Here is a 26,359-nt window from a genome sequence, read left to right on the forward strand (position 1 = left end):
ACCAATGCACTTTTTTCCTGTACTGTTTTGCCTTTGCACTCTTTTATGGAATTTATTTATGTATTGTATGTGTGTGTGATTGATTTTGTTATTAATGTGATGTTTTTTAATATGAACTGTTTATTGATGTGTACTTTTATGGATTGAAAATATCCGAAATAAAGTCATTATCTATCGAATGCGTTTCATGTTTTTGGACTTCCTTGTGTGCTTCAGTATTTTCGTTTGATACAGTCCTCAAACTGAGTGATATGCACATAGCTAGAGATAAAATTACAGACACTACAGAAACACACAGTTTCGAATAATGTAACAGGCATGACATATGAGGAGGATACTTTTTTTTTTTTTACAGAGTTTTATATAGCGTAAACTTTACACGAAGGTATCAGAGCACATTACATGAGCACCAGTTGCGTTACATGAGGACACATTCATTTTTGTTAGGCATGAGGATATTAAGTGATTTGGCCAGATTCACAGGACATTGCACATCCTTGCCAAGACTTAAACCCGGTTCCCCAGATTTGAGGTTGACCGCCCTAGACGTTAGGCCAACTCATCTCCCTTTCTAGTTGAAAATTCAACAAGAGGGGGCAATTTTAGGCTGGGTGAATAAAATGGTGATGTATACCATGATATATGCAGGCCTGACAGTGGCAATTCAAAGAAATCCAACTTCAATGTATGCTATAACCTAGACGCGCATAACACTTTCCATACCCATAAATGCACTGTCAATATTTGTAATACTCTTTGCCCGTGCAACAGTGTTGATAACGGTAGAAACCATGTCAATGTATGGCAAAACCCATGCACACATCACAATGTCGATACCAGTAGGAAAAATGTCAATGTATGCCTTGATCTAGGCATGCATAACAATGTCAATATCAGCAAAGACAATATTGATGTACGCTATGACAACTGTACGCACAGTATCGAGATTGTTGGTACAAATGATATCAATGTGAGGGCGGAGCTTGCCTGGATGGAAGATGGCCACTGCCTAAGCGAGCTCCGCGAGTCATCATACCTATCCTGCAATAATCCTTGCATTTCCGAGAACTAAAGACCCAGAATCTACAACTGCCAAAAGCGAGAAGAGTGCGCTCTCCTCCGAGACCAGTATTGCAAAGATTACTGCAGCGCCGATGAGAGACGACATGCGGCCTATAATGAACGCATGGTGAGGCCTGCTGCTGTGTGAACCCTGTGCGCCCTTGGGTGAGACAGATGCACTCTGGACCCGACTGTGCTGTGCGGCGAGAAGGTGGTGTGGCCAGTTACTCAGCCGACTGCTCCCTGCTGAGCCACTCAGGCTGGGGGAGAGCCTTGGATCGCATACGGAAGACCTGACGAGCGGCGAGGCACAGGAGAGTCAACGCAGGATGAAGAGCTGCGGGCTATTGCTGAGCTGTGGAAGTACAGCGGATATTGGGGAAGCTGCCGCGAATTGGAGATCTGAGGCCTGCGGCGGGGACATAACGAGGCTTCCCTGCTGCTTCAACCCTGTCCCGGCTAAGAGGGGACTGGCAGCCCACTGAGCCCCGAATCGAGCTGATGTGCAGCTGCAGATAGCATGGTTGTGAGCTCTGTTTGAAGTGCGGCAGCGCTTCCCACTTTGGGAGAACTTAAGGGCAGCACGAGAATTGACGCCGGGGGCCTGGCAAGGGGATATAATTGGCCCCCTTATGCTGCTGAGCTGGGAGACGCGCTTTAAAGAACGCAAGTTAGGGTGCCTATAACTGCTAGAGGCTTACAACTCTGGAGCAGAGAGACTTGCGGCATGGGCAGATCGGAGGGGACTGAAAGTTGACCTGCAAAGATGGTTCCTGATCAAAGAGGCTAGTACAATATCAAATAGCAAGGAAATCGAGGTGCCTCCCTGCAGGCAGAGTGCAATGTAGTAGTGTCTTCCTCCACCCCCCTTATCTGCTTGTAAACCCTGGGAGACATTTGTGTTGCTCCCTAACCTGGGATAGTGGAGAAAGCAGTAGCCCTGAATAGCCTTACACCACCAGGACTTGGACTACATAGCACAGCTATTAACTAAATGGGCAGCACCGAGAGTGGCGTGTTACCTTGCCACCTTTTTGCGGTTGGAAAAAGGATTCCCCTCATTGTGAGCCCAGGAGAGACAGCAACTGACAGACCTGACCTCCTGCAGATATGGGTAAAGTTGATAAAACACAGCCTAAATTGCAGTTCGAACAACGTAAGTCACGGCATAGAGAGGATGAAGCAAGCCAAGCAGCTTCGGACCAGCAGACTATCACAGAGGAGTCAGAGGGGGATATATGTCAGATATTGTCTGCGATGCAGAAGAGCCTATCCACCATAGATGGAAAGATAGGCTCCCTGAAGATTTGGAAGCGCGGTCAAGACACAGCAATATCCTAATTACTGGACTGTCTGAGACTACGCTGATGGGAAATATGTAGATCTTTGTCGGGAACTTGCTGGTGACCCTGCTGGGTTGAGACACATTTTCAGATATGTTTATTGTAGAGTGAGCACCTCAGTTTTTGGGCCCTAGACCACCACCTGGAGCCCCTCCGCATCTAGTAATTGCCAAATTACTGAACTACAGAGACAAAGAGGCTGCACTGAAACATGCCAGAGTTTTGAAGGATTGCAGTACTAGGTGGTCGTCCCTCTCCCTTTTCCCCGATTTCACCACGAAAGTGCACGAAGCAAGGAGGCAGTTTATTCCCTTGAAATGGAAGCTAAGAGACCTTGGTCTTGACTAAGCGATGCTTCACCCGGTCGAATCTTTGTGGACCCTAAGTCACTACAAAAGGCCATAAAGGACTGTAAAAAACCAGAGGTGCGTAGGGATCTGACGCAGGAGCAGCCGGAGGTGACAGGAGGAGGAGGAAGAGTAGATATACTGGGTTGGTGAACTGAACTGCTTAAATAGGATACAAGCAGGTATGTTGTAAATAAAGCTCTGATTAGGATATCCAAGTGTGAAATATGGCTGCCCAGTGGACAGGGTTGGCGCTGGACTGGCAGCAGTGATTATAGGCAGCTCTACCTATTGCAAATTGAGACATTGTGTGGGATCAAGTGGTCGCTGGCTGATGCCGCAAAATAATTCTGATCCGGAGGCCGGACATTTAGAATTGCTGGCTACAATTAGAATTGTGTTAGTGGTGCTTAATCCACTGAGCTGGCTTGGAAATGTATAATAGAACATGATGGCTCAGTTTATCCAATGGTTTACAAACGCACTTCAGGGTTCTGCCGGTAACATCCACCTCTTTGTGTTACCCACTACCGGGTTTGAGACTGAAAATGATTGTTTCTTTTAACTCTCAAATTTGTATGAGTATGTTATGGGGTCCTGGGAGGGAGGGATAGCGTCGATCATGCCCGGTTGGGGTTATCATGTAGTGGGAGGGGGGATATATTATTGTTTGTTATGACAGTGAGGTGTGCATGCAGTGTGTACTTGACGCTCAAAGTCTGAGGATTTGCCTGGAGAAAGTACTGGGTAACTTTTTATATGTGGTCAATCCTGACATGACAACTGTACTGAGCCAAGATGGAGGGTAGAGTTAGCAAAATCTGATTGCTCATTTGGAATATTAGGGGGCTAAATTACTTCAGAAAGTTACGTAGGGTTGTTGCATACTTAGGGCCTCATGTAGGTAGCTAAATACCGGTCGGTATCGGCCGAAATTCGGTAAATATCCCGTTACCGACCGGTATTTAGCTATTTGAGATGTAGGAGGCATAATTTCAGGATTCGGTAAATTACCGAATCGGTAAAATTCCGATTCGGTAAATACCGAATCCTGAAATGATATGTAGGGAGCACTCTAAAGAGTGAAAATTAGTATTAAGAATTTGTTATTTACCACCAAATACAGGTTGGTGATAAATAACGAATACCTTGCAAAAAGTAATATTTTGCAGATTTAAGAGTGCCATGTGGCAGACATACATGCCCTTAGGGCATGTATGTGTGCCACATGTGCACACATGCAAGATTCAGGGGTGCAACAGGGTGTCAATGTGACACCCTGCCACCCTTGAATATGCTCCCCCCATTACCGAATTGGTATTTACCGAATCGGTAATGGTGAATGGCTTCCCATTGATTCCTATGGGCCTCCAGGCCCATAGGAATCAATGGGAAGGTATGCCTCATTACCGAATCGGTAAATACCGATTCATAATTACCGAATTTTTCCGATTCGGTAAAATTTACCGAATTATTACCTACATCACATTTACCGATTCATAAATACCGAATCGGTAAAATTCGGTATTTATGAGTCGGTAAATGTGATGCTACCTACATATGGCCCTTAGTGAGACATGAGATCGACATTGCGTTGCTACAAGAGTCCCACCTTCCTGTGGGTAGAAGTATGCTGGCACATAGGGGTCTGCTTGGCCACTAGCATGCAGCTAAGCTTACATCCCGTGCCAGGGGAGTACTTACATGATTTAATCCTTCTTAGAAATGGGGGTCTCTAGTTGGCAACGGTTGGCACCTTTGTCCAAATAGGGACCCTTCTTCCTAGTCAGGATAAGGGAGTTACACTCCTAAAATAACCCCTGCTCATCCCCTTGATAGCTTGGCATGAGCAGTCAGGCTTATCTTACAGGCAGTGTGTAAAGCATTTGCATATAACCAACAGTAATACAGTGTAAGCACTACAAAAGGACACCACACCAGTTTAGAAAAATATCCAATATTTTTATGCACTTAAGACAAGATTAAAACGATAAAAATCCACAATACAGTACTTAGAAATCTTCAGTTATCAAAATATGTTTGAAAAACTGTTCCTTGTTGTTGATAGCTCCATCCGGGGCTATCACGGTGTCGTGAGCAAACAAATCCAAACAGTTCTGCCTGATCGCAGCGTCGCGGATCAGTTACGGTGTCAGGATGACCCGCAAAAAGTACCTTTAGAGATGCAGGGCATCGACGACCTCTTGTCAGGCTTCTGAAAGCACAGCATCCACAGGCGTCGGTTCCAGAGGTCAGTGCAGGAGTCGTCGGGCCCTCGAAGTCACATGCATTGCAGATCAAACTCCTCTCTGTTGAAGTCAGGAGTGCTGGCGTCGGCAGGCGGTGCAGCATGCAGTGCCCTCAGGTCGCGGTGCAGCCAGCGGCTTGGTGACAGCATCAGATGGCATCGTCGGTGAGACCAGGGTCTCAGTGCGAAGTGAATGCCGTGCTAGTCGCAGTGCTGGCAGGTCTTGGTGGAAGCAGCAGCGTCGTCGTTGATTAAGCGCCGTCGTTGGCTGACGAACTGGAGTCTATGGCACTGGCGTCTGTAGGCCAAGGCTGCAGTGGGAGATGAGAGCAGTGCGTCGTGTAACTTTATGAGCGGTGCCCTCGAACCATGGTGCAAGCAGCAGCGTTGATTTTGTTGTGGAGCGGCGTCATCGGAGATACCAAGGCGGCGTCGTGAAGCGAGGCAATGCCGATTGTGGGGCCCACAGGTTGCGTGCGAGCAGCAGCTTGGTGGCGGTGTCAGCAGGCGTCGTCGGTGAGACCTGGGTCGCAGTGCGGCAGTGCCCTCTGCGGTGCCTTCAGGACACGGAGTTGGCAGCGGCGTCATAGATGGCGTCAGGTTGCTATTTCTTCTGTTGCAGCACAAAACACACAGTTCCCTGTGCTGAGAGCAGAACAGCTTGAAATCTTTGCTGTTCCTGAGACTTCTTGAACAGGGGGCAAGCACTACCTCAAGCCTTTTGAGAAATTCACAAAAGTAGATTGCAGAAAGTTCCGTCCAATCCTTTCACTGCCCAAGACAGAAGCAGCCACTGCAGGCCAACACAGCAAAGCACACAGCAAAGTGGTAGTCCCTCCTCTCAGCTTCTCCAGCTCTTCCTCTTGGCGGTCTTCTTGGTCCAAAAGAGTTCTAAAGTTCAGGGGTTTGGGCCCCAATATTTATACCACAAAATCCTTTGTCCTCTCAGGCGGATAGTGTCTGTGCCGAGCCAAAACCAGTTCTGCCCTCTCTGGTATGGCTTTCTGGCAGGAGGTAGAGATGGCATTGTCAGAGGCAGACCTGGTGCAAGGAAATCTCCTCCTCCTACTCTAAATGCAGCCCAGGACTATTCAGCCCTTTCCTGACCCATCTAGACTATCCGGAGCCACTCCTGCTCCCCAGCCCCTGTCATCCAAAACCCAGACAGTCAATCTACAAACCCAGCAGAGGCACACTGGATGGTTAGGCAAGACAAAACTTTATTTTCCAGCTAGTTCCCAGGGTCAGCTATGTTTATAAGATGTTATAAACAAACTCCCCATTCTGTCCTATGGGGAAAAGAAAGCCTTGCAATAGTGAAAAACGAAATTGGCAGTAATTCACTATCAGGACATGCCACACACACCAAGGCATGTTCTACCTTTCACATCCACTGCACCCTGCCCACAGGGATACCTTGGACCTACCTTAGGGGTGACTGACATGTAAGAAAAGGGAAGGTTAGGGCCTGGCAAGTGGGTGCACTTGCAAAGTCGACATGGCAGTACCAGACTGAACACAGGCTCTGAAATGGCAGGCCAGAGTTACATTTTACGGGCTGTTTGTGTGGGTGGCATAATCCAGTGCTGCAGCCCACCAACAACATTTGATTTATAGGCCTGGCATACGCAGTGCACTTTACTAGGGACTGTCACATAAATTAAACAGGCCAATCATGGAAACAACAATCCATAACACATTTTACCACAGGAGCATTTGCACTTTACCACTGGTCAGCAAAAACACTAGGCCAGCAAAAACAGAGTCAAAACCGTGACGTCAGAAAGCAAAAACTCAGGGGAAACATGTCAAAAGGTGCCATGTCTAACAATCCTAAATTGGGTATTAAGCTGCAGGCACTAGAAGCTGACATTAGAGGTAGATATGTGATTTCCAGATGCACTGCGAAGGGAATTGATTGGCATACAGTCAATGTGTACAGCCTTAACTATGATTGCCCACAGTTTTATCAGGAATTTCTAAATCGCATGAGAGCTAGGATTGATTTGCCAATCCTCTGGGGTGGTGATCTAAACTGTGTCCTGGACCCCTCGTTGGATCGTTCTGGAGGGCGAGGGCAACATCCATCTTCTGCGGCCAAAGTTGTATGTGATATCGCTGTCCAACTGGAACTTCTAGATGCTTGGAGGGAGCGCACTTAAGGTGCAGTGGGATTCACTCATTATTCGGCCCGCATAATTTGCACATTAGAATCAATTACTGTTTTTTACCGAGACCCCTGTTTCAGCGGGTGCAGGATTGCAAGGTGCTCACCCGATCTATTTCAGATCACTCCCCAATACTGTTGAATATCGATCATTTGAGATAGAAGCCTGCTCCTTAAATATGGTGATTCCCCCCATACTCTTTGTTGGATAGCATTTTTCATTCTGAACTTGCTGAAGCTGTATAATGCTTATTTGATACCAATATTGGGTCTGTTCAGAGTTTCTTCACAATCTGGGAAATGTTCAAGGTATATATCACAGTAGTAGCCATATCTAAACACTCTAGAGTTCTACGAGCTATCCGTCAGCGTCTAGTAAGCTTAGAAGTATGGTTGGCAGAGTTAGAAAAGGAAGCCATTGAACATGACAGCCCTCTGATAGCTGCTAAAGGGAGACGCTGGTAGAATATCATGAGATTGCAGACAGTGAAATAAAACACTTTGGGAAGTATGCTGTGGCTAGAACGTGAATGCGAGCAACCGGGTGCAATGTTGGCAGCTCTACTGCGAGGGAAGAGGGAGGCGGGGAATGTGACGGAGATATGTGCTGCGGACGGGGTTTTACTGACTGATACTGCAGGAATTGCAGATAGATTCAGTCAATATTATGCTGATTTGTACTGTAAGAAAGCATCCACAGATGTGACAGCTATTTCAGATTATCTAGAATACATACGGATGCCTTGGCTCTCCAACGAGCATAGGGAACACCTTATGAAACAGATACACACAAGTTCCTGATAGCCATGAATTCGATGAGAGTGGGAGGCATGCCTATATTAAACGGCCTCACTGTTGCATTCTATAAAGAATTTAAGGATCTCTTAATCCCACACTTGTGTACAGTCTTTGAGGAGATGGGGAAGGAGGGGACGATGCCACCCTCAATGAGAGAACCACTTACTGTCACTATCTTAAAACCCAGTAAACCCCCAGATGAATGTTCATCCTTTCAGCCTCCATCGCTCCTTAATGTCGACACAAAACTTTTTGTGAAGCTCTTGGCAAACCGACTTGCCCCTTGGGTGCCGCTGATGGTGTGCCTGGAGCAATCGGGTTTTGTTCCAGAACGCAACTTGTCGTATGATCTAAGAACGGTCTTTGGCGCCACACAACATATCAAACATGAGGTTAAAGCTGCAGCGTTTTTTCTGGGATGCTGAAAATCCCTTTGATTCAGTAGAACGGAATTTCATGTACGCCGTACTGAGGAAAATGGGAGTAGGAGATATATTCCTTAGGCTGGTGGGGGTCCTATATAGCTCTCCGGCTGCTCGAATACAAATTAGTGACATAGTCACGTCCTCTATATTAAAATATTGAGGGGCACACAACAACGATGCCTGTTGTCCATGCTACTATATGTTTTAATTGCAGAGCAGCTCGCATGTGCCCTAAGAGAATACCCTAGTCATAGGGGGCTTAGATTTCCTGTGTATAACTTCATAGTGTCGGCATATGCAGATAACATGCTGTTGTATGTTAGGGACCCCAAGATAAACCTAACCCCGATCCTCAATGAGGTGATGCGATATGGCGAAAAGTCCAGCCTTAAAATCAACGGAGCTAAATCAGCAATTTTCCCCTTGACCCCGGCTATGCAACCAGTAGAGGTGCCCTACCCCCTACAGTGGTCATCGGACACGATACGGTACCTAAGCGTACACATACATACAGATTCAGCTTTGGTGCTAAGGGAAAATTATGGCAGACTGATTACCAGATCAGAGGAAGATGTGGATAGATGGATTTGCTTACCTTTGTCGTTGTTGGGACGTATATCCCTAATGAAGATGGTGGTGTTACCTAGATTTTTGTTTTTATTCCTAAACCTCCCTATTGTGTTACCTATGCATATTTGTAAGACAATTCGCTCACTACTTACGAAATTGACCTGGGCAGGGAAGCAGCCGTGTGTCAGGTGGAATATTCTTACACTACCATATTCTGTGGGAGGGCTAGGGGCTCCAGATCTGGAGTTATACTATAGAGCTGCCCAGGGATTCCACGCTTTCCAATGGATTCCCTAGGAAATGCGCCCTCCACATTTAATAATAGAAAAGGTGTTGGCAGAGCCTGAATCACTTCCTGAAGTGCTGTTTTGGGCTCCTAACAGAAGAACTGGAGTCCTGGACTTTGTCAATTCAGTGGTGCATGCATGGCACAATTTGCTGAAAAGGCAGGCAGGCGCAATTCTTTATTTTCCCCTTGACCCTGATTGAGTGGTGTGACTGGATGCCATTGAGCCGAGAGAAGGGAGTGGTACAGGCACTTAAAAAACTTGGTATCACTAAGATGGGTGATCTGTTTTCAGAGGGCACGGCCCAGAGCTGGGATGTGCTGGCTGCGGAGGTGGGGACTACCACACCGCTTGTTCGCTTCCATTTTTACAGAGTGAGTAGAGCTAGCTACTTGACAATGAGATCCTGGAGCCTACTGAACTGAGGTCACTCTCCCGTATATTACAATGTGAAGCCCCTAGAAAGATGGTTTCAATCATTTATAATATAACGCAAGATTATAGACGACATCACTATTCGAAGGCCAGACTAGAATGGTAAACAGACTTGAGGGTTGCATTAGAGGATACTGTATGGAGATATTGTTGTGAGATCACACAGCAAGTTTCCCTGAATGGTAGACATTGTTTGATCCATTTTAAATTCCTACAAAGAGTCTATTATACACAAGAACGGCTATTTAGATATGGCCTGTGAGACTCGGCTGAATGCGAGAGGTGTGGGGCAGACTCAGCGGGGTTCCTGCATATAGCCTGCACATGCCGAGGATAGCAAGGTTCTGGGAACAGATTTTTCAAATTTTAATCAAAATTACTGGCTTGGACCCTACACTAAACCCACTGGTGGCATTGCTGGGGTACACTGGAAAGCTGTCAAAAGATGTGCGAAAACGTATTGGTATGGGTCTGTTGCTTGCTAAACTTAGAATCGCTATACGGTGGGCATGGGGACATGCACCTGCCATTATAGAATGGACCAAAGACATGATATATTGCAACACAATCTGATTTGTATAATGATTTGCTACTACCCCAGAGCCACCCTAAGAGTTTTTGGGAACAGTACCAGTAATACTTGGTGGGAAAGGAAACAGGGGGGGCAGAGGCAACAAAAGAATAAGATGGTGTGCACACTGTGAAATAATGATGGTCTTGTTTGCACAAGTGAAAATATTATTTTAGAAAAGGTTTGTGCAGCTGTAAGTCATGATAGCAAGGTACTGTGTGAGGCTGACTTTGGTAAAATCAAAGGAGCCATGTCCTGTTGAAAAAGTCATACGTTTGTTTTATAGAGGAGGAGATTGCACTGTAGTTGGCCATGACATCAACACACTGTAACTGCTAATGGTCAATGTATGTATATGTTTTGCACTTTTCAATAAAAACATTTTTTTAATGATATCAACGACCTCCACGTTATTTGTAGAAGTTCTAACAAATTCTTATCATTGCTGATTGATTCACCCAAGGTAACCTCCTCATCAACCCAGAGTCAGAGATACGTGGTCAGACTGGCTCTGTGACCCCAACCCATACCTATCGAGTGACAGGTCACAGGTGGTGTCTCACTTAGCCGAAAGACAAACGCACACCCAGTGAAAATCCTGATCGATCCCACAGACCGTTGCACCACAAACAGGTCCAAGGAAATTGGTCCCTCTAAAAAAAAATTGGCAAGACGCGCACGTTCCCCAAAAATACCACAAAGTTAGATGACAGATTTAGATAGAAACACTCAGCCAATCAGGACACAAAATGCACACCACATGCTGTGATCACGCTTTCCCCACACCCGACATTTGGACACATACACACTGGCCCACACAAGCTCCACTAGCTCTACATGAGGTCAAGAATGCTGAATAAGTTTATTTTACAACACAAGATGTATATATTGTCAGCCAAAACTCTGTGCAGCGAGAGACTTTCTTCAGACACACTCTGTCTATACAGGTTTTCAGGTTTTTATGTCTTTATTTCGATGATAAAATCATAAAAGACAATTTAAACAAGTATTTAAAAATAGTATCAAAATCTCCACATTATACAAATTCATGCTAGAAAGATAAAAATCAATTTGTTTATCAAGTATACAATCAGTCTAAAAAAAAAAAAATACAATAAAAAAAATTTTTAAACCATTATTGAGACAAGATATTGGATATAGCTGATCATAGAGGTTGATTTGAACATATACAGATGAACACTATACACATTGTACTTTATGATCCAGAGACAGTTAAGTTCCTCCTAGCTCTGATTGCCCATGCCCAGCCTAAGTACTTAGCCAAGCATATCACAATAAAATCAGTGGTGTTTGTTTTTAGAGCCCAGATAGCATCCGAGGATTTTTTACATGACATACGTTTAAAAATGGGTTTTAACCATTTTAAGCGGGGTTCTCTGTATTGAGGACAGGCGAACAAAAAGTGACCCTCGGTTTCCTTACATCCGGGGCAGCGACTACAAGAGTTGGTGGAGCTATTGCCCCAAGATAAGGTAAAGGAGTTTAGGGGTAATGAGCCCACTCGGAATTGGTGGTATAGTTTTTTATCCATTGACCTGGGGATAAGGTCCCAGTATGCCTCCCGGGCTGGATCCATTTTAAAACTTAAAAAACGCCCCGTCAAGTTGTCAGAACTGGAGGCATGTGCCAAGGGAAGGCGAGTTGAGGCCCAAAATAAACCCTTAAATTCCTTTTTCGGTGGAAAGTTGTTCGTACCTGGCGAAACCCACAAATGGCTCAAGCCCATATCATGCAGGCTCCTTTTCACCGAGCGAAGCCATGGGATTTGCTCCGATCCCCACATGGCCTTTACCTCGGTTAGCTCTTTTGCAAAAAGGGCCAAATCCTCCGAAGTCCATATGCGCCTCCAAGTGGACACTACTCTGTATCTTGCCATGTCCGATATTGGGAGGCAGCCCATGTCGTGGCAAAGTGGAATCTGTGGGGTTGATTGGGGCAGCCCTACCAGATTACGAAGAAACCTACACTGTATCCTATACAAACTCGAGAGGTCCATAAAACCCCATAACTCTGCCCCATAAAGTGTCGCAGCATTAATTTTAACATCATAGATTTGTAGGGCGGGGACAACCCTTTTAGTGATTGATTTCTTTTGCTCACGCAAAAGACAACCAGTCAGTTGGGCAAGTTTTAGCTGTTGGGTCTCTATTTGTGGTTTCCAAGACAGTCGGCAATCCAGAGTGACCCCCAGGTACGTCATCGTATCAACTTGTTCCAGGTTAACCCTGTTAAGTTGTACACTGCTACGTATTGGTTTTTTCCTGGAGAAAACCATAAACTTGGTTTTCCCCACATTTATCTGGAGGTCGTTCTGTTTACAATATTCCTCAAAGTGATTTAAAGCCGACTGCAAACCTCCCCTAGTCTTAGAAAGGAGAAGAGTGTCGTCCGCAAAGATCAACATTGGGAATTTAGTCCCCGCCAAGGACGGTGCGTCAGTATTAATAGAACCGAAGAATTTCACTACCTGATCTATAAAGAGTAAGAAGAGGGTGGGGGCGAGAACGCACCCCTGACGGACTCCCCGTGAAACCGGAAATGAGTCAGTATATTGTCCTTGTAACCCCCATCTTACCCTGGCAAAATTATCTTCGTGTAGTCTGATAATCATCTCCACCAGTTCTCCCGGCATTCCTAGGTCCCTTAGTACCTGCCATAATTTTCCCCTCGGCACCAAATCAAAAGCTGATTTCAAATCTATGAAAGCAGCATAGATGGTGCCGCCCCCCAGTATAACGACCTTCCAGAAAATCATGCAGAACCTCAGAACCTGGTCAATGGTACTTATACCAGATCTAAAGCCCGCCTGTAGCGGGGACAGTATTCCTTCTAGTTCAATCCACCCTTGGACCCTCGCCAGAATCATACGGGCAAAAACTTTCTGAAAGCAGTCGATTAGGCTAATAGGGCGATAGTTCCCTGGGTTCGATCTATCGCCCTTTTTGTGTATAGGGAGGATCTCCGCCCCCTTCCAAGTCCTGGGTATATGGGCACCTCTCGCTATAGTGTTAGATATACTGGTTAAATAGGGAACCCAAAGGCCTAGGTTTAGCTTAAATAGGTCTGCTGGGATTTGATCTAACCCAGGAGCTTTCCCTCTCTTGGTTAGGCCTATTGCATGCTCCGTTTCCGCTTCTGTAAAGGACATAGTCACGTTGCCAGGGGGTATTGCCGGTAGCAGATTAGATACAGACGTAGGGTCAACAACTACTGTACGAAATTGGGAGGAGTAATGATTTATCCAGACTTCCGGAGATACGTTGTTAGACGGGATACGGAATTCACCGTCTTTTCCGCATTTAACGATATCCCAGAATTTGGTCTGGTTGTTAGATTTACTAGCGTCCAAAAGGTCTGCCCAAAAGTCGTCTTCCCATTCCCTCATTGCCTCCCATTGGACTCTTTTGTACCTTTGTCTGGCCTCTTTTATTGCACTTAGGTCTCTGGATTTAACTTTCTCTATTAGGTGACTATGCGCCTCTCTACACTCTCTATTATACCATTTTGCTCTTGGAGCATTCTGGTGCCCGTTGCTAGGCTTACAAGGTTTTGAGAGAAGAGTTTTAAGCTCAGAGAAGCATTTGTCATGTATACCCATGATCTTGTCTAAATCACCCTGACCCCTCTCGACAACAGCAGACCTCACTTTATTTAAAGAATTAGTCACCACTTTTTCAATGTTGGCCTGTATCATTGCATCATTTGATATGATTGACCATTTCAGTCTCCTGCGGTCATTTGATACGGTTACAACCCCTTGCCCCCTTGGATCTGGTTCCGCTAGTCTTTTCATGCCATACGTTTTGACTTTCAGGGACAGTGGGTTATGGTCGCTTTCCGGACGCAATACAATTTCCATATCGACAATTATACTCCAATATTCCATTTTTATGAGGATGTAGTCAATACGACTTTTCCTCGCACCATTGTCAAAAGTTGGATTGGCTCCAATGTCCGATTTGGTGCGTCCGTTTGCGGCCCTTAGTCCCCAAGTAAGGCAGAAGGCAGTCCAGTTCAGGGCAGCCTCCGTTGCTTTGACTGGCAGTTTATTGGAAAGTTCGGGGATTTTCCAGGTCGCATCTTCTTCAAACCCCCAATTGTCTTCCGGCAGGTACAGTGGTTCAATTGTGCAATTAATGTCACCCGCTATTATAATAAATGAGCCTTTATTCCAACCCATTAGTAATGTGTCTAGGGCGCCTATCAGCTTGGGGCCACGGCCGCCAGGGAGGCCTCTAGAGTATATGTTAATAATAAGCATTTCCTGCCCCCCAACTTCCCTCAGCCTTATAGCCAATATATCGGGATTATCCACATACAGTTCAGAAGCTGAAAAACACCAGGCCTGCTTTACCCAGGTGATCAGACCCCCTGACGCCCGCCCTTTAGTACCTTTTATAGCTGGTTTGAAAAAATTTATGTATCCAGCCATATAAGACGGAGATGTGGCCCATGTTTCTTGCAGGAGGACAACCTCATGTTTACCTATAAAGGCCAACCAATCCTCAGAAATCATTCGGGTCTTAACTCCAGCAACATTCCAAGATACCATATGTGAAATTAAAGAGTTTACCTCTACATGGTTATTGCTAACATTGGGGGGGGAATGGGAGCTCGGTAAGCTGTCATTTGTTAGACTAGTCACAACTATATTGGAGGTGGAAGCCTCTTCCTCGCTTTGCCCCCTCAGCATACTAGTGTTATTATGGGAAAGGGACTGTTGCTCCTTTACTAATTCCGAAGTGGGGTTAAATGGGATATGCGCTCCCTCCCCCTTCCCTATAACTGTGTTCGGTAACTGGGTCGGTGCGCATAGTCAGTCAACCCATTCTAGATCTGACAGTGCCTCGAAATGATTGAAAAGGGGAGGGTAGTATTGTGGGTGATGGATTATGGGCTCCCGGGGCATTCCCCCTTTAAGTTTCCAATGATTGGGGCCCAATTGATTAATTGGGTACATATGTGGGTAGAAGTAACCAAGGTGTAAGGTCTGTACATCACCCAGATGGGCAAATCTAGCTTTCCTTTGGATTCTTTCCACCACCCACGGGTCTCTAAATGAAACTAAAATACAGTCACCTTCCAGATCTTTTTCGCCCTTGCCTACCCATTCTACTCTCCTTACAAAGAGGATTTCGGTGGGAGATGACGGGGGCAAAGGGCGATGTTTGTTTAGCCAGAAGATGACCTTATTCCGCAGATCCCCTTGTGATTCTTTAATACCTTCTCTTAGGGGGGCCACTCCGGTTAGAACGATGGTGTATTGTGACGTTTCAGGAGGTAGATTTACTCTGGGTGGCTGTCGTGAGTTTCTGTTGTCTGTCCTCGGATTCCTATCTTGGAGAGTGGATTTCCTCTCCCTACCCATTAAGGAAGTCTGTGCTGGAGTGTTATTAGGTAGATTTACTGCGCCATTTGCTGGAGGTTTTTTCCCCTGCGTGTTGTTAGTTGCCACTGGGCATTTAGCCTTGGGTGTTTCTTTAGTATGGGCTCTGCTTACAGTAGTCGATGAAGTAGCTGTGGTTTTTGCTCCTGTTAGTGGTTTTTTAATAATAATAGTAGAAGGTGTCCCTACGGGGATAGTTGTGGTTGACCCCCCTTCTTGGTTAGCACCCCCTATGGGGTTAGGGCCCCTTGCCTTAAAACTAGTAGTCGTTAAGTTTTGCAAGAGGTCCATATTAATATTGACTGCTGCTTCCAGAACATCTATTTTAGCGGACAGTATCCTGGTATTTTCTAAGATCGGATGCAATAAGGTTTTAATCATTGCTTCTATTTTTACCAACAGGACATCGTCACTGCTAAAACATGTTGGGCAAGGATTAGAAGACCCTGAGTGAACCAATGAAGGACAGTACACTATTGGGGGTTCTTGTATGGTCTGGGAATGAGAGGAACTATTAACATGATCTATTTTAGGTTGTTTTTGTACAATTTCTCCCGTTGAGCTTGGGGCGTGCTTTCTTTTCCGAGGAACCTGATTGGTAAGTACTGGAGGCAAGGCAGGCATGCTGGATAAGGTTAGAGGGTAAAGTTGGGGGGTTCTGGACAGGCTACTCTCGTCGTCCTCCGTATTTTGGCTTTCCTCTTCTAAACAGGTCAGGTTATTATCAGATTTTGGTTCAAAGTTATCATTAGACATAGATGTTGGATCTCCGTCCCCATCTACATGAGCTATCACTTCAGTCTCTGAGGTAGAGATACAATTAAATGCAGCATTAGTTAAAGGGCTTTTAACACGGGCCAGGGCACCAATAGATGAGCGTTTCCCAGTAACTAAGTCCAGGGACAATCTATGCTCGGCTAGTTCAATTTCTTTTTCTAGTATCCCTGTGGCTCGGGTGAAAAAAGCGTCAAGGGGGCCTGAGACAACACCCTTAGAGGTTTGAATATACACAAGGCGCTGTTTACCCGATCTTAGGGCCATAGTTGAAAATTAATAGAGGTGCCACAATATAACGTAAGATGTAGTATGCGGTATAACCAGACGGTAAATGTACAAAGAACCAAGACTCTAGGCCCAACCCAACCTCGTCCGACCCCGGACGGCCACAGACGGTCCCGCCCTTGTCCCGGGCTTCTCCCGGCGCCCTCCCGCGCGCTCCCGCGCAGCGGCACTGTTACCTTTCCTTTATGGGAGATCTAAGGACCCCAAGGGGGCGGGGCCGGCAGGGAGAGGAGCCCAGCTGGTAACGGGCGCGCGGGGACTCCTGGTCCGTGGAGTCCTCCGCTCTACCCTCGCAGCCCTGCCGGTTGGAAGAAGCCCTTTGGAGTATTGCAGCCGCTGTGTTTCCGCGAAGCGGGACCCGCGAAGCGGGTCCGGCGAGAAGGGGCGGTGCACAGCGGTCGGAATCAGCGGTAGGTGGCTGTGGTAGCAGTTACAGGTTGCCCAGTATTGATAGGAGAAATCCACCTGGAGTGAGGCTTGACTGCCTTTTAACTTTGCCGGCGATTGGGGGCGGGGCCGGCAGGGAGAGGAGCCCAGCTGGTAACGGGCGCGCGGGGACTCCTGGTCCGTGGAGTCCTCCGCTCTACCCTCGCAGCCCTGCCGGTTGGAAGAAGCCCTTTGGAGTATTGCAGCCGCTGTGTTTCCGCGAAGCGGGACCCGCGAAGCGGGTCCGGCGAGAAGGGGCGGTGCACAGCGGTCGGAATCAGCGGTAGGTGGCTGTGGTAGCAGTTACAGGTTGCCCAGTATTGATAGGAGAAATCCACCTGGAGTGAGGCTTGACTGCCTTTTAACTTTGCCGGCGATTGGGGGCGGGGCCGGCAGGGAGAGGAGCCCAGCTGGTAACGGGCGCGCGGGGACTCCTGGTCCGTGGAGTCCTCCGCTCTACCCTCGCAGCCCTGCCGGTTGGAAGAAGCCCTTTGGAGTATTGCAGCCGCTGTGTTTCCGCGAAGCGGGACCCGCGAAGCGGGTCTGGCGAGAAGGGGCGGTGCACAGCGGTCGGAATCAGCGGTAGGTGGCTGTGGTAGCAGTTACAGGTTGCCCAGTATTGATAGGAGATCAATCCTGGCCTCTGCATTTAATTAAAACAACTTGTTCCTGTTGTTCCAAATGCCCCTTGTCTTTTCATTTCTTTAAGGTAAATTCATATACGAGCCAACAGCGGTGTACAAACTTGCCAATGCAGCACCAAGGGCAAGCCTATCTGCGCCTTTCTGCACCTGAACAGGTTAATGGGCCAGGAACCCTGGTCGTTGTACCCCAGGGCTTGTTAGGCAATCTTCTGAATTTGTATACTCTCACCACCCAGAGACACCACTCTATTGTACCAATACCCTTTGTCCTGGAGAGAATATAATTATGAAGACTGGCATTGTAGCTGGCATGTCACTCAAATTTAGAGCCCAAACATCACCTTCAAGGTCTCTGGACTTTTGTTGCATTTCTGTGAATTTTTGTTTGTTAGTTAAACATTCACTGGAAATTGCAGAGTTCATTAATGAGCAGGAGGATGATGCCTTGTTTCTCACTGAAACTTGGCTTAATGAATCATCTATGCCTGATATTGCTCAAGGTGTTCTAGAACACTATGGAATTGTAAGACACGATCACAGTGCTGGAAGTGATTTTGATTGGTGGATGTAACTGAGAATTGTGTCAACACCAGTTTCTACATTGGGTACTCCGTAATATTTTTCTGGACCTTGATTTTTCCACAAATCTTTATTGTTTTCTTTGTTCACAAGTTCATTTCTTCCTCTCATTAAATGTTGTTCATTGTTAATCTATTGTATTGATACAGTTCACAGTGCTAGTAATTCTGCTATATACATTTTACTCCACCAGTGTTTCAGAAAACAATCTCATTTTTTTAAATTCTATTATAATTTTTTGGGGAGTTAGAAGTATCATGCAAAACGTTACTGCACCACCATTTTTTTAACGTAATCCAGGTGAACCACATATTAAATGGAGTAAATGGAAGAAGATTTGTATACATTATGCAAGAGTTTGCGGTACAAATTTAGGTGCAGAAAGAAAATGTTCCCTACTTTTACATTGTTTAGATAGTGAAGGACAAGAAGTTTTAGGAAATTTGCATGATCTTTCTATCCAGGAACAGAGGGGTCTGGATGAATATGAAATTTGTATTTTACAGTTAGATAGACATTACTTACCTCGTGTCAGCACAAACACGGAGAGATACCATTTTGGGCTAAGGGAACAGGGTAAAGAGTAATCTGTGGAAGATTATTTAACGGGGTTGAGAAAGTTAGCTTCTACTTGCAAATTTGGAGTGGCAAATGAAGAAAGAATTAGTGATCAATTTGTTCTTAAATGTGGAGAGGATAACATTCGAGAAGAGCTATGGCTTAAAGAGGAGCCGCCTTTAGAAGAAGTTATAGGGATTGCTAAAAAATTTGAACACATGTTAAAATGTGTTAGTGAATTGAAAAGTGAAAAGAATAAAAGTCAACCTATTGTGGAAGAGGTTCAGGAAAACGTTTACTTGGTTAAAAATTAGAAAACTCCTTTGAAGGAGTTTGAAAAAGATGATCTTTCTAAGGTTAATGTTGAATGCTTTCATTGTGGCAGATCTGGTCACAAAGCCAACTCAAAGTTTTGTCCTGCTTTGAGTTTTGTGTGTCATGGTTGTGGGAAGAAGGGTCATTTTATAAAGTATTGTAAATCTAAACAAAAAAAGATTTCTAACAAAGATATGAAAGAAGTTATATGTCAAGTTGTGGAGAACAAATGTAATGATCATCCCATAGGTAAGGTAAAGATTGATGACATTGATCTTGACATGAAATTCGACTCTTGCTCACATATTTCAATAATTTCGAAGGATACCTTTTTCAAGTGGTTCCAAAGAAAGAACAAACTATTTAAGATGGAAGTAAATCCAGGAGGGTATGGCGGACAACCTATAAGCATGTTAGGATATTTCAATGCTTGCATTGAAATGGAAAACAAAATGATTGTTGAAAACATTTATGTATCCAAAGCAGGTGACAGCTTACTGGGCTGGCCTCATCAGCGCTTGTTAGGTGTTACGTTGAACCCTAATGCTGATCCTCAGGTTCAGATTCATAAAATTGGAGGTGAGGTAAATGAGTTTGTAAGTGAATTACCAAAATTATTTAAAGACGATTTAGGTTGTCTGAAAGGATATGAACATTGTGTCAAATTGAAGAATGGTGCAGTCCCAGTCGTGGCCAAAGTGAGGAGAGTTCCCATAGCGTTCCCATAGCTCTGCAAGAAAAAGTTGAACAGGAATTGGATAAAACACTACCTACAGCAGGGCATAATTACACCTGTGGAGGCATCTGAATGGTTGGCACCAGTTGTAGTCGCAAACAAACCTAATGGAGACATCAGACTTTGTATTGATCTAAGGTCCCTCAACAAGGAGGGGGTCGTTGACGAATTTCCCCTCCCAAATATTGATGAATTATTGTCTTCTTTAAGTGGTGCAAAAGTTTTTACAACCCTTGATCTCACTCAAGTGTATAATCAAATAGAACTGATGCAGGATTCACAGGATTTGACAGCTTTCATCACCCCTATGGGTGCATTCAAGTACAGAAGGATGCCGTTTGGTTTAGTGTCTGCTACGTAATTTTTTCAAATGGTTATGTCTTCAATTTTACGAGGTATAAGGTCTGGGAAATGTTATCAGGATGACTTGCTTATTTTTAGTCCTAATCATCAAGAACATGAGGAAAACTGTGAGACTAGTTTTGAAGAAGTTAGAAGAGGCTGGTCTCACATTGAAATTTGATAAATGTAAATTTTCAGTTCATGAGGTGAATTACTTAGGTCATTGCATTACTGCCTCAGTTGTTGTTCCCAAGAAGGAGTTAGTTAATACCATTCTAAACTTAGCCTCCCCTAAGAATAAAGAAGAGGTGGTTTCCTTCCTAGGTATGATTGAATATTATGGAAAATTTGTACACAATTTGGCAAGTAAATCGAACATGAGAAAACTACTTGGTAAGAACAAGGAATTTATTTGGTCAGATGAATGTCAGAATTTTTGTGGAACTTAAAAAGAATTTAAAGAACGCCCCAAATCTGCAAGCCTTCATTCCAGTTGATGAAACTACTATTGTTACAGATGCAAGCTCAAAAGGGTTGGGTGCCATTTTAAAACAAAATAGAGGTGGCAAGGAACAATTGATTGCTTGTGCATCAAGAAGTTTGTGTGGGGCAGAATTAAACTACTCAGTAATCGAAAAAGAGGCGTTGGCCATTTTCTGGGCTCTCAATAAGTTTAGAAATGTTGTCTGGGGAACGCATTTGAAAGTTTGTTCTGATCATAAGCCCTTAAAGGAAATCTTTTGGATTTTATTTCCTCTCGTATCAGGAGATGGGTTATTGGCCTACAAGATTTCAATTTTATAGTGGAACATCTTCCCAGTGTTGACAATATGACAGCAGATTGTCTATCTTGTCTGGTTTGTGATGTTGAGGAGGAACAATTTGTGAATGAGGTTTTGGAGGATGAGGTTAGTGTTTGTGAAGTTACCTCAGGGGTTATACTAGAAGTTGAGTGGAAAGATGAAGTTCAAAAAGGTAGCGAACATATTAAGGTCATGAATATGATTAAATCAGAAACCCCTTTTGATAATTTGTTTCTAAAGTTTGGCGTGCAGTTGAAGATGAACTATCTGTTGACAATTAGACATTGTTAAGAGGTACCAAGTTGGTTCCTCCCTCCTCTCTTAAAAAAAGGTTAATGGAGGAGGCTCATCAGGATCACTTAGGAATTGTAAAAACTAAAGAAAGACTCCGAGCTTCGTTCTGGTGGCCTGGAATGGATCTTGAAATTGAACGTGAAGTGAGAGAGTGTTTGCAATGCAAGTTGAGTGATAAAATTCTCACTCCCCGTACTGTACCCATGGTATGTCGTAGTTTACCCAATGGTCCGCGAGAGGATATTGCCATTGACATTGTTGGTCCCCTCAATGGAGAGCATCGTACTCCCTATCTTATTGTCCTAATGGACCTCTATTCTAGATGGGTTGAGGTTTCTTCTGTTTCAGATGTCATATCCTCTTGTGTGATTTCCTTTTTACAGGATTTATTTAAGAGAGATGGATTTCCCAAAACACTCTTATCTGACAATGGTCCTCAGTTCTGTTCTGGTTTAATGTCTGATATCCTACTATCCTGTGGTATTGTGCACAACAAATGTACGGTTTATCATCCTGAAACTAATGGAGCAGTGAAAGGTTCAACAGGGTGATAAAGGAGAACATTCAACTCTCAAGAGTGAATTCTTTGAATTGGGAGGAAGAATTGCAAAAGTGTAACTTAGCTCATCGTTTCTCCCCTCACACCTCCACCCACAAATCACCATTTGAATTGTTCAAAGGCAGAGCTCCCAATACTAGTTTATGTCCAGGTTGGATGACTTGAGGAAAAGCTGTTAAAGACAACAGTAATGGTGCTTGGAGACTAAGGGAAGAAAAACTTTAACTAAAAAACTAGTTAAGATATGATGAAAGGAAAATTGTTAAAGAAGTTGTTGTGAAGGGAGGTGATGTGCGTGTAAAAGCTCCTGTAGGTGCTTTATCTTGGTCTAAATACGCTGCTCCTATGCGTGTCATTAAATGTTTCAAAAATGCTGTCAAATTGGAAAATGGCAAGATTTGGAATTTGAACTGTGTTGCTATTCTCAAGAACAATTCATCCATGAATAGGTTAGATAATCATATGTCTGCTGGTTCATGTGTCCCTACCAAACTTTACCCGAGGCATAGTGTTCGCAAGACATCTGTGCCCAAATACTTGAAGGACTATGTTGTTTAACAGTTGTGAAGTGTTTGGTCATTTATTATAATTATATCTTTATATTATTTCAATACTATGTTGGTATAAGTTTATGCATAATTTGTGATTTATTTATTTACATTGTAGTGTATGTTCTTTTGTTATTGGAAGGGAGATGTGTGGTGTCTTCCTACACCTTTTTGTGATATGTAAGTTCCGTGGAACTTAGAATGTTGAATGTCTAGTGTTCCTCACTGTCAGTTGCTCTTTGGTGGCTGATGGATGAGGTGTTTACCATTAAACCTCTAATTCAAGTATATACCTTTGTGTTGTGTTCTTTGAGGACTTTTCACATCACAGGATCTCTGGGCTCTGACACTGTTGCTCTTGACTCTTGGATTAGCACCTTCCTAGATAGGGTCCTGCCAAAAAGGTAAGAGGCACTAAAATACATTGCAGGCCCGCTCCATGGTTCAGTGAGTTATTGCTTCTACTCAAGAAAAAGTGCAAACAGTTAGAATGCATATGGCCCAAACCTTATGGTGAGAAAGCCAAAGCTAATATAAAGGTAGCTGCTAAAATGCAATGCTTCTATAAAATTATCGGGCTCCACCCTATTTCTGTTTAGAAAATGGTGTTTCAGGCCTTGATTATATCCAGGTTAGATTATGACAATGTACTGTATCTAGGTGCCCCCAAAACAATATTAAAGAGACTTCAGATTGTACAAAATTCTGCTGCACTCTTGCCCTGCCATGTCCCTTGGCATTTCTCAGTCACCTCCCTTCGCTCTCTTCAATGGCTGACAGCAGAGAAGAATATACATTTTAAAGCTTTATGCACAGGGCTTTGTATGGTGGTGACCCTTCTTACATAGAAGCAGTGGCGCACTGGTATTCTCCTAAGTGGTCCATTCACTCTGGTAATCAGCTCCTAACTGCTATACATGTAAGACAGGGAGAAAGATCCTTTGCTATTCTTGGTCCTACAAAATGGAACTCCCTCTCTGTTAAAATTCTAATCTGCGCCTCTCTTGAATTGCCACGGATTAATAAAAATAAAACAGACTCTTTTAGGCTTTTGTTTTGGCTTTTCTTGGCCGGACCTTCACTACAGCACTAAGAAACTCTTGTTGATTAGCTATGCGCTTTAGAAATGTACTGATTGAACTTGGAAAAAAACAGGTTTATTTCGACCTTTTTACTTCACGCTCACTTACCTCAAAATGAGAAGTACCAATAAGATCAGCTTTGTCCCTGTTATTACTTATAATTATGAGACTCCAACCTCATACTTGGAGTATGTTTGCTGAAGAATCAAAAATGCTCAGATGCATCTGAAGGTTAAAAAACAGGACAATTCTCTTTGACCAGAACAACATGAATTCATATTTTTTCTACCTCTTTTACCAATTTACACGTTCACAATATTGTCTCAAGTTATGTAGGAGTTAGATTCGTTCAAGTTTCGTTCAAGGATTAGACAAGATGGACCACCTTGACGTCCATTCGCCCCCTGAATAAACTATTTGCTTATTAACACAAGACTCTCACACTGAGCTCACACATAAAGGAACTGAAAGCTCAGAAGACACTACATTAAATTGCTTTTGTCAAGTGCTAAAATGTATACAAATGCAAAAGTAGAATGGGACATCTGTTTTTATTCCAGTAGAATGCTGATTTCGTGTTGCAGGCAGTACTACTTTGTAAACCTAGAACTGCATTGTTCTACCAAGCACAACCTGAAGTTCTGTGACTCTTTAAAATCCAATCTGTTTACCAAAGGAAGGGTGCTCATCAGTCAGTTCTGCCATGCTCTTAAGGGCCCCCCTTAGCCCTGCCACTGCCACCCATTTCAAGCCCCTCTATTCCTCCTATTCCAAGTCTGCCAATACAGACTGTGCCACTGTGTGGCACACAATATTGGCTCCCTTCATACGGTCACCTGGTAAGGAGCAGATAGCAAAAGTTGGATCAAAAAGTGGAAAATAAAAATCTGCTTAGTGTGGGTTTCCAGCTTGTGTTAGGAGCTTCTGCCCAGCCAATTACAGTTGTGAAAACACCCTAAGGAATCTACGGAAGACAACATTGTATTCAAACATTTCTTTTTTGGGGGACTGGTAGGATCGAATTGCCTCAAATGCAGTGTTCTATAGAAAGCCCTGGCCCTGTAAGACCCCGTCCCCTTGTCAAACGGTGTAAAATGTTTACAAGCTCTAAGGTCTGCTATCCCCTTTGTGACTACCTTGGCGTAGCAGATTCCCAAAATAATGCCCTCTCGCAAGACTTGTATCACATCAATACTTACATTGCCATTCTGCCTGCCTTATCTTACGCTTGTCTCATGTTCAGTGCCCTGCTGCTTTGAAGCTTGGTTAGAGCTTTAGAAAATGGATACAAACATAACATTGTTTAAGGTTATACAATGTCTCCACGTGTTCTCCCAGGCAGGTTCTGATAAACTGCAAGAAGCAGTAATCAACAAAGAGTGCTATTCAAATAAAGTCAGCTATCCATCCACTGGGTCCATTAATGTGGTTTTCAATATTATGTTTTCTTAGACACAGCTTTTGTTTGAAAACAAAAGTGTTAGTCCTCGTTTTGCCAATGCAATAATAAGCAGTTGAAGTGCGACCTGGAACGTTATTATAATTTCACGATTTACAGGGTATTTTACTGAATCGATGGAATAATTGGAATCAATTTAGTTAATTATTCAGTCTCTAGCTTCATAGCTCTTTCGGCAGCCAAATAATTAACTATTGTGTTTTATGGGCATGCGCCCGAAATAAGCTTTAAGATGATGAACTGTCAACCAGTTGCTAATAGAGGATTAAACATACATAATGATAGTTTAATATGATGTTTTAATATACACATATTCTATTATGTTTCCTTGCAGGTCAGTCGAGTGGAGCACCATTTCAAATTGATTCAGTCACCAGTGCCCTGATTTCAGCAACTGTAATCCTTGGTGTCTTCAGTTTTTGCTTCTTTGTATTCTCTCTCACGCTTTTGAATAGAAAGAGGCGTAGCAATATAGTCCTAAATGGTGTACAAAATCAAACTATCAACTAATCAGCCACTGGAACATTTTGATGGACATTGCTTTAACGGTGTGTTATGTTAAGACTATGTATTAAACTCATGCAATTATGTTTAGTTTACAGCTATCTCTTCAAATCGGATGAAATTATGTAACACATTTGACTGTCATTTTGAAATTAAGTTTCCTTTTTGTATGATTGCCTTTTATTTGGCTGTACTAATATTGTATTTTCATTGTACTGTTTAAACAGAAGATGATTTAATATAAAATATGAAGTAAGTTTCACTAATTTGTGGCTGTATCATTCTATGCTAGTAATCCTGTACAAGTTATCTCTAGTACTACTACTCATTATCATGTATGTTTATTCTAGTTCAATCCCTAAAATTAATATCTCAGTGATAGGTCATTGTTCTTATAAATGTTCTGAATGTTTGTGATTTTAAATTAGGCAATACTTTGTTACAAAATGTTCTTTATAATGAGTATCAAACATAAATAATGTTCAAATACAATTAATCGATTAAGAGCTATCATCTTAAAAATGGCACATGTGAATATTCAACTGCACATACATATATTTTTAAACCTACCCTGTCATATTTGTCATACTGTATGTTTTCAGTTTTCACAAACATAGACAAGCTTTGAGGTTTTCAGTTACTCAATTCAGCAAAACAAGTATATGTGCTTTTTTCAACAAAAGTTGTTAAGCTGTATATTTTCTATACACAGCGCCACGGAAAGCATTATATTTCTGAAATCAGGTTACAACTGTACCCAAAAATTTCTTTTTACAAGTAAATGAATT

The 26,359-nt window shown here is 43.7% G+C and overlaps 1 protein-coding gene across 1 annotated transcript in view; it reads left to right on the top strand.

Moving 5' to 3' along the window:
* The window catches only part of ZPLD1 (zona pellucida like domain containing 1), a 2,463,358-nt gene extending 2,437,781 nt beyond the window's left edge, over nt 1–25,577 (top strand). The window contains exon 11 of the mRNA XM_085623784.1: nt 25,417–25,577. Coding sequence (XP_085479910.1) covers nt 25,417–25,577 — 161 coding nt within the window. The remainder of the gene's footprint in view (nt 1–25,416) is intronic.
* The last annotated feature ends 782 nt before the right edge of the window (nt 25,578–26,359 follow it).

The sequence above is a fragment of the Triturus cristatus genome, chromosome 8 (genome assembly GCF_964204655.1).
Source record: "Triturus cristatus chromosome 8, aTriCri1.1, whole genome shotgun sequence".
NCBI lineage: Eukaryota > Metazoa > Chordata > Amphibia > Caudata > Salamandridae > Triturus > Triturus cristatus.